General features: G+C 39.5%; 1 protein-coding gene across 3 annotated transcripts; it reads right to left on the reverse strand.

The window, feature by feature from the left end:
* Positions 1-305: 305 nt before the first annotated feature.
* On the reverse strand, positions 306-12,017 carry LOC101857508 (SOSS complex subunit B1-A). Of its 3 annotated transcripts, none has more exons than XM_005105188.3 (7): positions 11,869-12,017; positions 9,688-9,823; positions 7,454-7,592; positions 5,880-5,951; positions 4,987-5,050; positions 4,132-4,249; positions 306-1,194 (listed from the first exon to the last, which is right to left on the reverse strand). In XM_005105188.3, exons 2-7 carry the CDS (start codon positions 9,800-9,802, stop codon positions 1,031-1,033), a joined length of 672 nt encoding a protein of 223 aa, XP_005105245.1. In that variant the 5' UTR covers positions 9,803-9,823; positions 11,869-12,017; the 3' UTR covers positions 306-1,030. The 3 variants fall into 3 exon arrangements, with proteins under 3 accessions (XP_005105245.1, XP_005105246.1, XP_005105247.1); XM_005105189.3 differs by having other exon boundaries at positions 11,865-12,017; XM_005105190.3 differs by lacking the exon at positions 11,869-12,017 and adding an exon at positions 11,148-11,229.
* Between the last annotated feature and the right edge of the window lie 528 nt (positions 12,018-12,545).

Consider the following 12,545-nt stretch of genomic DNA (forward strand, 5'->3'; position numbering starts at 1 on the left):
TGCCATATCTTCAGAGGCTACTTACTACAAACTTGATTTTGCACGGCATTTTAAAAAAAACTACATCTCTTTGCTGGAAGCAGTTTATGAGAGTTGCATTACACTCGAGGCTTCCCTACAGTTCTGATAAAATACACTTATAATGGCCTGAAACTAAGAGGTACACAAGTTGGAAAGACCAGGAGTGAGCATAAAATGTGACACTGAGAGCTACACATCGCTGGCAGGCTGTTCAATTATTTTAAGTCCAAAAAGCAAAATTTTTTTCCGGGGGGGAAATTTTTTTTTTTTTGGGGGGGGGGGGGGGGGGGGGGGGGGGCTTCAGATTTAGAATTTCTACAAAATATTTACTGAGCTCAAGCAACCTATACCACAGATTAAGAAACTGCAATTTCAAAAAATTGTCCAAATTTTGAGGCTAATTCATCTCAACAGCTGCTCAACAAAATATGTCCTAACTTGTTTCCTGCACTTTCTGTTCTCTCACTGATCAATGTTCAGGGTACAAGGTTCCTGCATATGACAGGTCCCCAGCTGTAGAACTCACACAAACTTATATAATCTCAGTGGGTGGCATGTATGTAAGAGACCAGGCTGATCGGTGTGGGACCTCCATCAACATGTCCAAAGAATCAGGACTGCACACAATGTCGAGAAACAAAGACATTCTAATTCTACTTAATTAACCAATGCCCTTGTCAACACAGCACAGAGACAGTAAAAGGCAAACCCCTCAAAATAACATCTTTCTTTTAAGAATAGGTTGGATGAGAGACTTCCAAACTCTCCAATGTCTCAATACATCTATCTGCAATCAAAGCTTAAGCCATGTCACACTCACCATATTAACACACCAATTGAGATACATAAGCATACATTGGAAGAACACAAAAATACCACTCAAGATCCATATTTTCCATTCAAGCATACACACACACATGTACACAGAAACACACTGACCCCCCCCCCCCCCCAAAAAGCTGAGAGAGCAACATCACTAGTCAAACAACAAGCCGGGCCGGGCTGTTCATCATCTGCGTACTCCTCCCCTGCTTGGCCGCCCACTCTGACCCGCTGCGCCGCCCACGGCCACGTTGCTGTTGTTGTTGTTGTTGCCATTCATGATGCCGCGAGGGGGAGCCGACAACGGAGGCCGTGCTGGGGGGCGCTGCTGGTTGTACCCCTGTCCATTTCCTGTATCCATAGCATCGGAAAGAGAGAAAAAAAGTGAGAATAACATAACATTTTACTGATCTTCACAAAGAGCAATTTGCTGAGGTATGACAAAATACATACCGGGTATGCATACACAGACCTGCCACTCTATGAAACCTCAAAATCAGGATCTCAGGGAGAAAAAATCGAGATTTGGTGAAAAAAATCGGGATCAACAGCAAATCACCAAGGTGACTGCCAAAGCTGACTTAAAATTCTTCCAGGGGTGTCCATAAATTCCTTGGCCTATATGCCCTCTGTGTGTCTTTGTTTGTTTGCATGCATGCGTGTGTGTGTGTGTGTGTGTGTGTGTGTGTGTGTGTGTGTGTGTGTGTGTGCGTGCATGTGTGCGTACGTGCGAGTTATCATTATGTTTTGTAAATCCTGAAGCATTGCCTCAAGTACTCCTACTCCAAGTGTCCATACCCCCCACCCCTACCAATAAGTCCCGAAATACATGAACTTAAGTTGACCCCATCAACAGACGGTCCCTGACACACAGAACTCACATGGCGATGATATGTCACATGACGCGAATGCGCGATTGAAACAATTTTACTAATGGGTCACACTAACTGCACGTTCACACAAAACACTCGGATAAGCGAGTCGTTCTACTTCTAGGATAACGACGGCGGCCAACCGACCAAATGTACCAACAAATCTCTTATTCCTCATAATGCGTTCAGACTAAAGCAACGACAACGGCCGTATGTTAGTCTTGTCACCGCAGTTACAGTTAGTTGTGTAAGGGTTAGAAAGACTGTCGCTGGTCCGAGTGTTTGATGTGAACGGGCAGTTACCTGACCTCGAACAAGGCTTGTTTTGAAAGTAACAGCGGAACTACGAATATTATCGATTATTAAATGTCCCAAATTGTAACAGTTACCAGGCTATCATCGGAGAATTCTGAGTGCGGGAAAAGATCACACACAACTTGGGGAGAGTCAACTACTATTTGCGGCATCGATATTTCGGGAAATAGTGCTGCGAGTTCCTACTGACAAAAAGTTTGACGGGTGCTTTCCGCGATAAAGGAGAAGGCAGAGTATGTTTAAAGAAAAATCCGTCACAACAGCAGACTGGGACAAAAAATCGGGATACACGTGATCGAAATCGGGAAAATCGGGAGGATTGAGATTTGGGGCAAAAAATCGGGAAATCCCGACTAAATCGGGATGAGTGGAAGGTCTGCATACATCAGCACACTCAAACACATTTACATACATAGACACAAACACTCACACAAAATTATATGATAAATAATGAAAACATTTCAGTATACACAACAAACAAGAATGAATCCCTCATGACATCTTTACAACTGGAACTTCTCTTCAAACAAAAAGTTGTCGACCATATCTCACTGAGCACCACGCCCCGAATTGCCTCCAAGCCCCAGGGGACCACCCACTTCCCCCACTTTTTGAAAATTCATTAAAAACTGAAATGAAATGCTATTTCTTTGAAATTTTCTGTGCTATTTAATAAGATATGGGTTCAACAGACATAATAAACATATTTTGTGAAGAATGAATGACAAAAAAAATGTATGGGACAGAAAGTTGGGACAAATTTGCCCCAGAAAAAAAAATGTTGAAAAAAAAGAAGTGATGTGACAAAGCTGAAATCTATTAAATTTACACAAAATAGTTGTGGCAGTGTGTGTTTGTGTGTAGGAGAATGAAGCATGAGTGTGCACAGTGAAGTAGCATGAAAATGTAAGTGATAATTAATTTTGAAAAAAAAATAAATAAAAGATCAAGATCTTCCTCGGTGAAAGGCTGAGAAGTGTTTTCATTGTCAGCGCTGCTAGAGCTAAGACTAGATCTGTCGATAGATGTCCCAGGTCTGGGTACATTATATATCTTCTCCACTTTGGGGACTGACTTGAACTAGAGTTTAGTACTGGGGCTAGATCTATCATCATCCCCAGCCGGACCAAGATGAGTACTCGCTGCCGAGTCAGCTTCACGATCGAGAGACGATATTGGTCTAGACCTAGATCTAGGTCTAATGTCATTTTCTCAGTCATCTTCATCACTGCTAGGCGAATTCACATTTTGATTTATGAAGTTTTCTATCTGATACTTCACTGTCACTTAGTCACTTAAATCTTCACCAAAATTATCGAGAGTTTCAATAAACTTCGACACAACTCACCATGCCATGCTTCGCTTACCAGAAACAACAATGAACTGCGCGGAAGTTCCTTACTTTCAGTTGTTCAGTCCGTTGGACAAATAACCCGTTTATTCGCACTAAAAGCGGTGAATGTACACAAACCACAAAGAACTAGCTTGTCAATACCCTGTTTAAACCACTGGGGCTATTTGCAAGCATTTTTAAACTGCTGGGTTTACTTTATAGTCAATTATAGTTGAACCCGCATACGCTGCGGGAGTGGCGCTCGGTGAGTTAACAAATGTCCTATACACCTAAGACTTCATCTACCCTAAATATTATCTCCATTTATAACTGTTCTTTGACAGCAATTTCAATCTATTAAAAGTTGTCAAACAATTTAGTTCATCTTTTCATAGGCTTTTTTGGTGGCAAGATCCATATATACAGGAAATGACAGAAGCAATCTGTGTCCAACTACTCATGTTTTAGTAAGAGTTTTACGGCGCTGGCAACTGCATAAGGTCATACGCCAACTACTCAATAGGAAACTTATTTTCTCGAGGCATTACACACCACAAAACTATTTTGTTCTCCTGTAGTGTGTTATGGATCAGCATGCAATTAAAAAGAAAACCTGCAATAAAAATTATAGATTGGTACCAACATCTTTTTCAGAACAAACAGTACGATCAAATTCTGTCAATTTTCCAAACAGGAGCAAGAAAAAGAAAAAATCTTCCTGTCTATCATCTCGACACCAAAGTTGAACACTCCTCGGCTTCTACTCACCAGGCTGAATCTGCATGAGCTGAGGTCGCACCCCGGAACTTGACCCTTGAATGTCCCCTTTGGCTTGACTGGGCCCACCCTCACCGCTTTCTGTGGGAGACTTTCTCTGTGGTGGCTCCTGAGGGGGTGGGGTTGAGAGGGGAAAAAAATCAGGAAAGTCAGATCAGCACCAACATAAATGACCATCTGATGTAAGACAAAGTTCTCTTTTTATTTTATGCCAGACACAAAACAACATGTATCAGCAAAGAAACCTGCCGCCAAATTCATTGTCTCCAGTAATGACAAAAAATAATTATTATAATAGTGGTTTGTTCCCAATGTACTGATGATGACTTTTAACATCTAAAAAAAGAAGAGAAAATATGGACCTTGCTAGATACCACAGGTAGCTACCATACTAAAGAGTGCAGGGTGAAGGAAATAACAGCAAGTAACTTGTAATGAACATGAACTCTACAACGGGTCGTAGATAACAGTACCTTTCCCTTTCCCAAAGTAGTGTGCTTAACTGCTTAAACATACACTTAGTTAAACCTTCTTATGGCTTCGTTTGAGAACTTCAAGCAGTTTCTTTTTCAACAAAAGAATTTTCCACAAACAGACCACCAGACTGCTCATGGTCTGTGAGACTAGTGTCAATATCAGGATTTGACTGTCATGATTTTCTTGCTTCTCCGGATGCCTCAGCCTTACAAATTCTGTTACTCTCTGTTACTGTTCCTGTGACCATGAAGTATTTATTCTAAAGTATGGGGAGATGCAGACAGTACAAAAAAAGCAGGCAAGATGTGGGCCCCAGATAGTGCACACAATAAAAAGAGAAAAACAATAACATTAACTGTATTTACTTACAACTTTTAAATATTCTGGATTTGGTTCACTAAAGTTCGGCATTTCAGCAAAATTGAAGCAAAACCTGAAACAAAAGTTTAAAGAATATTTAACTTGATATAAACCAAAGAATAAAAGTCAAAATATCAAAAAACTTTATTTATGACTGAAAGTTTGTCATGTCATAAAGGAAAATTAGCCAGCTCCTGAGGTTGAAGCTAGAATATCAGAAACATATTCACATAAACTCAAGTATCAAAAAGAATTTATCTATTAAGTCATGCACAACGGAAAAGTCAAATCATCCACAAAATGTCACTGTGTATTATATACTTGAAGTAAGATTATAAGGTCTGGCAAAACAAGCTCAATTTTTTTTCCACACCACTTCACACTTCACTGCAAAATCAACAACAAAAAGTCATTCACATACTACACAAAAATGAAGACTCCAATACTGACATGGTAGACATGTAACAAATATACACACTCCAGCTTTCAACAATTGTAAGAACAAAACTTTTTAAACAACAAAACCCTTCTTCAACAGGCAAAGGCAGAATTGATGGAAATATTCAAAACTTGTTATTATTGGTACGAAACTAAACCCTTCCGATATCAAAATACCCATTCCTCTTAAAAAATTAATTTTAACTTTTCATTGTGACATATTCTCAGATGTATTTCCAACTCTTTAGTGCATACGTTGTGACAGAGACACAGGAATCACTGCGGAACAAATCTGCCAAATGTTCACTCTTCCTTGGTCCAATCCTCACCCTTTTGTGAGAGACCCGTCTTCAATCTTCAGACACCAATTTTCTTTTCTCTTATGCCATGATATACTGCACTCTATGTCATATTTCACAGTAAACACAGCACACACATCGACACCACTGTTATCAAATACTCACTCTCCAACCTTGACAATTTCCCCAATCTTTCCTGTGTACAAAGTCAAGCCTCCTTTCCACAGTGAGGCATACCTGGAAGAAAGAGAAATTGCATGAACAGTCACACAACTCTTTGATAGGCAAGAAGAAAAGAACCAAAAGCAAGCAATGCACATTCTAATATTTCAGCTTCAATATAAACCTGCCAGCCCACTGTTGATCAAAACTAAAACTTTCAAAAACTCATAAAGAATGACAAATAATTAATTGCCCATAATATGTGAGTCAGTCATGTGTGCAGCTATTGGAAAAGGGAATTTCATTTGCTGTAGAGGAATTTCTGGACTAGTGCAGAAGCAAGCTGGGTACAGAAAATAATCAAAATCCACATTACATGCCATCAATTTTTATCTACATCTTTTATATATTATAGTCAATCGCATGTGTGGTGTGGCGGAAGTAAAAAGACTGCAACGTTTCAAAAGGCAAGACAAAATCTGATTTTTCCTGGTTACTCGACAGGTTCGACCAATAAAAATATGGAATTAATCAATCTATTGGAAGGAAGACAACAAGAACAGCCAAATATCTTGGTAATATTTGAAATTTTTTTTTAAATTCTGAGTCTCACTAAAAGAACAAAAGGCAACACCAGGATTGACTAGGAAATGGTCATTAGATAGAAAGTCGCTTTTAACACAATACTACTTACTGTAATACAACAATAAATCCTCCACAAAACCACCTCCTTTTTTTAATGAAGCTTGTAAGATGTGTTTACAGTTAAACTTGTCCAAGACGACCACCCATTGTTGAGGAGAAAAATGGTCATCATAGACAGGTGGTCCTCTTGGACAGTGTCATTATAATATATTTTTTTTAATGCAATGGGGGGGTGGGGGGTGGTTGATAGTGCAGGTGAATGTTCAGGGCCGCCAACCCATCTCCATGGTTTTTAGTAATGACCATGAAGAAAATTCCTAATTTCCCATAAAAATTAGCAATAGTGCTCTCATTTTAAAATTACTATATTACAACGAACAAAAAATGTCTTAATTACGAAAAAAGAGCGGGGTGAAGAAACACAGTCTCACGCCGTGAGTCGGCCGATTCGATAAAACCTATTTTTAGACTGCTTGGGTCCCAGCAGCGTGGCAGTGATGCTTCTACTCCGACTACTCGTATACGGTATTATTGTGGGCAAGGCTAACTCGCGTGACGTGGGCCAGCTGTTCCTTTTTTTTAGGGGGACGGGGGGGGGTTGATTTAGAGATTGGCGTTGGCGGTTATCCGACTATTGGTGGACGATTTACAGGTCTGCACTAAGACTTGTAAAATAAAAAAAGAGCCTAAAATATATTTTTTTATAGCCAAAAATCTGCTGACGGTAAAAATCGTAATAAATCGCCTTACGATCGGAATTTCGGAGTGAGGCTAAAAAACCGTAATGATTACGACAAAATCAGAATGGTTGGCAGCCCTGATGTCTTTGACAGGTGGTCATTACAGCATGTTCGATTGTACTTCTGCAAGCTTCTCACACAGGCACGAAGGTTCACATATTGACTGGTACACAAGACAAAGCAAATACTGACCCTCTCATGAATTTACAAATGTCTCCCGACTGAATGGCATGGCTGGCCTCGTCCCACACAGACAGGTTGATGGAACCAGACTTGTCCGCGACTTTACATGACCTCACGTCATGACCCTCTTTGGTGCGAGTTGGCTTTCCTGCGGAAACACATAACAACAAACTGCATAAACACAATCAATATTTTACATCACCACCACTACCAATCCTATGCCTGGACCTCAGGACTTCTCTACACAAGCAAGCGACATTTTTCCCTCAGAATGAGCTTTGTCCCTTCCTCTTTTAATTTACTCTTTATCTTAGTTGACTGTGTTCTTATCTACACATTGTAAGCAAACGACATCAACACTGACTCAAGACACTGCAGTGTCTGTAGTTATTTGAAAATATTACATTTCATGCATTTCTTATTTGCAATTTCAAAATACAAAATTGAACGAATGAATAGATAAAACTGCTAAAATGATCAAGATTTCGATCATTGTGAAAGCGAGTTATGAGATCAAATAAAAAATGTGACACTATGTGTATCTCAAATACTTCAACAAATACCTTCATTGTATACCAGTCACGATGGTACACCATCATACATATCAAATCCTTCTCTTCACAGGATAAGGTATACAGTAGTCACCACCTAAGATGCCACCACTTACGATCCTGGTTCGCTTAAGATTCTGCTGTTTTTTATTAAGAAAACAGAATTTTTTGTATTATAAAAGTCATCCGTCTAAGATCCGCTCTGATTCACTCTGAAGGGTTACATTAGGCTAAGATCTCACATTTCAGATCATAATTTATGGAACGAAACGCGGGCAAGTAGAGCCGATCAACCAAGAGTGAAAAGTTGAGATCACTGAACTGCCCGTCGTGCCAAGATCAGCCATTCTTGTGAATGTGATCATACAACAAGCATTGTAAAACTAGATAAAACCGTACGACGTTTGACCCAGATGGGATCACACCGAGGTATGAACTGACCGAGGTATGAACTGACCGAAGTGTTTGTTTTCCCCAAACCTTGCACTCGCATCTGAACTCTCCACTTAAACTTACTGTACATCACACGCTGGGTGGGCAGGGCTAACAAGTTCACTCCAGGCGGGATCACAACGAACTGTAAGCTCTTTCCTTACCATTACAATAGTTGTCTCAACTCCCGAATTTGCCAGACAGACTGAATTTTAATTGGTGTAGTCACAACGTAATGGTGTGTGACGACAAAGGCAGGGGGAACTCGGTCAGAGATGAAAATGGAAAGCTATAAATTTTGGACAAGTAAAGGGGAGGGGCAACTGGAAAAGCGAAGATGTTGAAATTCATTCATGAAGGATAATAAGTGAAAATGGCATGCCTCATGCCACTGTGATTTGTCTTCAAAATTGACCACTCTTTGCTTGCCATCTCATAAACTCACCCAAGGGTCAAGTCAATTCAGAGTTTTTTACCGGTTGTAGGCCATGGACGACTGAAGATTCTTTCTTTGGTGTGTCGGCTAAGATCCAGTTTGCACAAGAACCTGCATTTTCCTAGCTCTCGAGCACCGGGATCTTAGGCGGAGACTACTGCATCAAAACCTTCAAAAAACATTTTTCAAGGCCACCTCTCTTCTCAACCGAGGCAAAAATAGCGTAGTTGTAGGTTTCTCACCCGGGGTGAGATGGCGAGCCTTTTGGCTATTCTCACCTGGTGTGCGTTCACCGTGATATCAGTGTAAACAAACGTTCCAGCGCTCTTGTGTTGAAAGCGTGCAATGAGACAGACAGAGAGAAAAGGGGTGGGGAGAGAAAAAGATGTACATAGCCTAGATCTAGTGAGAACTTCTGAGCAAAGCAATATAGCGATCGGCATAGTTCAGATCAATTCCAATTGAAATTGAAATAACCGTAGCATCTTTGTAGACACCAAATTAGTTTCTTTCGTGCTATCTGCTATAACATCATTTTTTTCTCTGTTTTTGTCAATTTGATCATCCACTCCGATAAAAAGTATTCAGAAATTAGGAAAAACAGGTCTTGTTCCACATCGGGTGAGAATAGCCAACGCTGGCAAGTCTCACTCGGGTGAGAGGTCGATCGCATTTTTATTCTCACCCCGAGAAAAACCACTTCCTTTTTCAAACGAAATATGCTTTGATCACTTTGTAAGCAGTCTGGCTTTGTTAAAGGAAATAATAGACACTAATTCAGAACTAATTATTTCCTACAAACATAAAACTGGTATAGAACTCACCAACTTCTAAAACAATGAACATGAGGTGAAGGTTCTTCATGCCGGGCCGGACATCTTTGAGAACTATGAAAAGGCTCTGATCACCCGCAGGTTTTCCCCTCTCGCCCATCTGCATACCTCAATACTGGAAATCTCTCTGGGAAAAAACAATCTTATTTAATGGAGTGTATTAGAGACAAGATGACAGAATAAAGAGCAAAATTTCTCTTTTTTTTGCATGCAACATCTAGAGAAAGGAAATAAATTTTAAAAGTCTGTTCGAAAAGTACCCCAATAACTTCATCTTTATGATCATCATTGACCAACCAAATGTTGAAATTACTTTTTTCGAAAAGTACCCCAATATCTTCATCTATACATATCGACCAACCAAATCATGAAATTACTTTTTGGTGATTCATTTTAAAACTTCTTGTCATCATGTAATTTCCCCCTTTCAATGAAAATCAATGGTAAATTTTTACTTATGCATCCACAAACAGATACATTGATTTGAGGGCTTAAATGCCATAATTTTTGCTGTAAAACACATAATATATATGGCCACTAAAACCCTTGCAAATCAGTTGCTTTCAAGTAAAAATACATCCAATCTATGTGAAATGCAGAGGGGCATGATGCCTCCCTGAAACCCCCGAAGATTCTTTTTAGGTCAGGGAGGAATGCCCCTCTGAAACCCCCCATAATATGTTCTTAAGATCAAGTCAATTATTACAATTTTCAAACATCAATATCACTCAAGAACTATTTAATTGCGGCAAAAATGAAGGGCCGGCTCTATTTTTCCGAACGTTCGGGAAAATAAACTTGAATTCTATTTCTCCGAACGGTTTCCGTTCTCGAGATTTGTTGATAATAAGCGAATGGAGTGGCCCGTGTGTTTGTGTGTGTGAGTGTGTGTGCATGTGTGTGCATGTGTGTTTGTGTGAGTGTGCATGTGTGTGTGTGTGTGTGTGTGTGTGTGTATGTACAGTGTGTGAGTGTGTGTGTGTCTGTGTGAGTGTGTGTAAGGTGTGAACGGGTGGTGGGGGGGCGTGGAGGAACTTTTTTTTTACCTGGAGGATTTTAGTTTTTGCTGGGAGACTAAATGCAAAATAGGTTACTGCCAAGGTCGAGCAGTCTTGTTTTCTCGCAGTACCTTTTTATTTTCAAATGAAGTACGGTCTAGTCCGGGAACGTTGCCCAACCACAACTGAAGTATCTAAATATTCAGACATTTAAAAATCTCTAGCTCTAGAAATTGAATTTGATGCAAAAAATGCTTCTTCCCAGACGTCCCAGTCCTCGCAGAAGGGTAAAATGAAAGGATGACGCCTAAATCTCGCTTGAAATAATGAAAAAAAAAATCTCGAGATCGGGAACTGTTCGGAGAAATAGAAGAGTTCAACTTTATTTTCCGAGCTTTCGGAGAAATAGATCTGGCCCCAGAAAAAAAAATCTATTTCAGGAATCATGTTTACCATTCTTACATAAAAAAAGATGTTAGTTTTGTAGTTCTACTTTTCTACTCAAAATGTCATACCATACAATGACTAGATTCTCTCTAGATCTTCTCTATACCTCTATAATTGAAGACAATAAAAAACAAAATGGGGAAGCAGGAAAGGCTTGAGGAAGCCTTAGACAATATTACAGAATAAATAAAGAATCTATAGGCTAAAGGGTTTGGTTAAAGTAACAGCATGAAGGAGGAGCTCCTCTCGTCTTCCCAACTAGGATCTTTCGACCAAGGCCAAGGATGTTATCCGTGACATGACCGTGGACTGTTTTTTTTAATCTGCCATGCGTTTTTGTTATTGTTACGCCTATGGTTTTGTTTCGTTTCATCATTATTCAAGTGTTTTGAAGTTTTTTAAATGCAATAGTCTATTAAAATCATTACATTATTAGAGACAGCAAATAGAAAAAAGAAATCATTGTTAGTCATTGTTAAATCTACAGAGAAGTAAAATGTAAATCTACTCTTCCAAACCAAAAAAGAAATTAGTAAAAATCTAGAATCAGCAAGGCCCAATATAACAAAATTAATATAGATCTACCACCTTTCATTTTTTCAGGAGGTTTCGATAATTACCGGGTTTTTTCGGCAAACTGTATACTTCTAAAATCCCTTTCAGCACAAAGAGACTTGCCCAGCTACTTCTCTGCAGTTAATTTACTCATACAATAACACTCACCAACCTGAAAGTTCCGATTCACGTGCAAATTACATTGATTCAAAGCAGATCAGCTCTTGTCAATAGTCCTTTTCACTCTGAACGCACAAAATACTCAATATTCTCGCAGAGTTCTGACCGTCGACGTCTTCCTTGAGTGCATCCGGGCACTGCTCCATACTTACTTTCGTTTTCGCATTTCACCGACAATTGTACGAAATGGTAAAACCATAACAGCAGCTTCCTTTCTAAGGGAAGTAAGCTCAACTTAGAACCGAGCATGTAAAGAAAGAATTAATTGTCTCCCTTTTTGCATCACAACTCTTTGGCATCACACTGGCAACTCCTTAAAATTTAAATCCCTCAAAATATCTATCTGTTCATTTCCGTAACCCGGTATGACAAAATTAGTACTTGCATTGATTCAGTCATCAGGCGTTGCAGAGATCTATTTAAAAAGTCATAATTTGCTGCCTTTTTTTCTGACATAAGAATAAATAGCGGTGCCAAATTAATTAGATGGCACAGTAACGACCGTAACAATAATTGAGCTGAACTCTGCGGATGTCAAACGAAGTAGGCCTACATGTAGGCCTAGATCTACCCCTGAGTGAGATGATTTAGATCTAACATTTAAAGTTTCAAGATAAATCGTTACTAAAAACTTTTCTTTAATATTTATCAAATCCCCCCCCCCTCCCT

The sequence above is a fragment of the Aplysia californica genome, unplaced genomic scaffold (genome assembly GCF_000002075.1).
Source record: "Aplysia californica isolate F4 #8 unplaced genomic scaffold, AplCal3.0 scaffold00456, whole genome shotgun sequence".
In the NCBI taxonomy this organism is placed as follows: Eukaryota; Metazoa; Mollusca; class Gastropoda; order Aplysiida; family Aplysiidae; genus Aplysia; species Aplysia californica.

Excerpts from the sequence above, each read along its gene's own strand:
- LOC101857508 (XM_005105188.3), bottom strand. The coding sequence starts at position 9,802 with ATGCAGATGGGCGAGAGGGGAAAACCTGCGGGTGATCAGAGCCTTTTC. Across the intron at positions 5,051-5,879 it reads GAAATTGTCAAGGTTGGAGA|GTTTTGCTTCAATTTTGCTG; the intron begins GTGAGTATTTGA and ends CTTTTGTTTCAG. Across the intron at positions 1,195-4,131 it reads GCTCATGCAGATTCAGCCTG|GAAATGGACAGGGGTACAAC; the intron begins GTGAGTAGAAGC and ends CTATGGATACAG.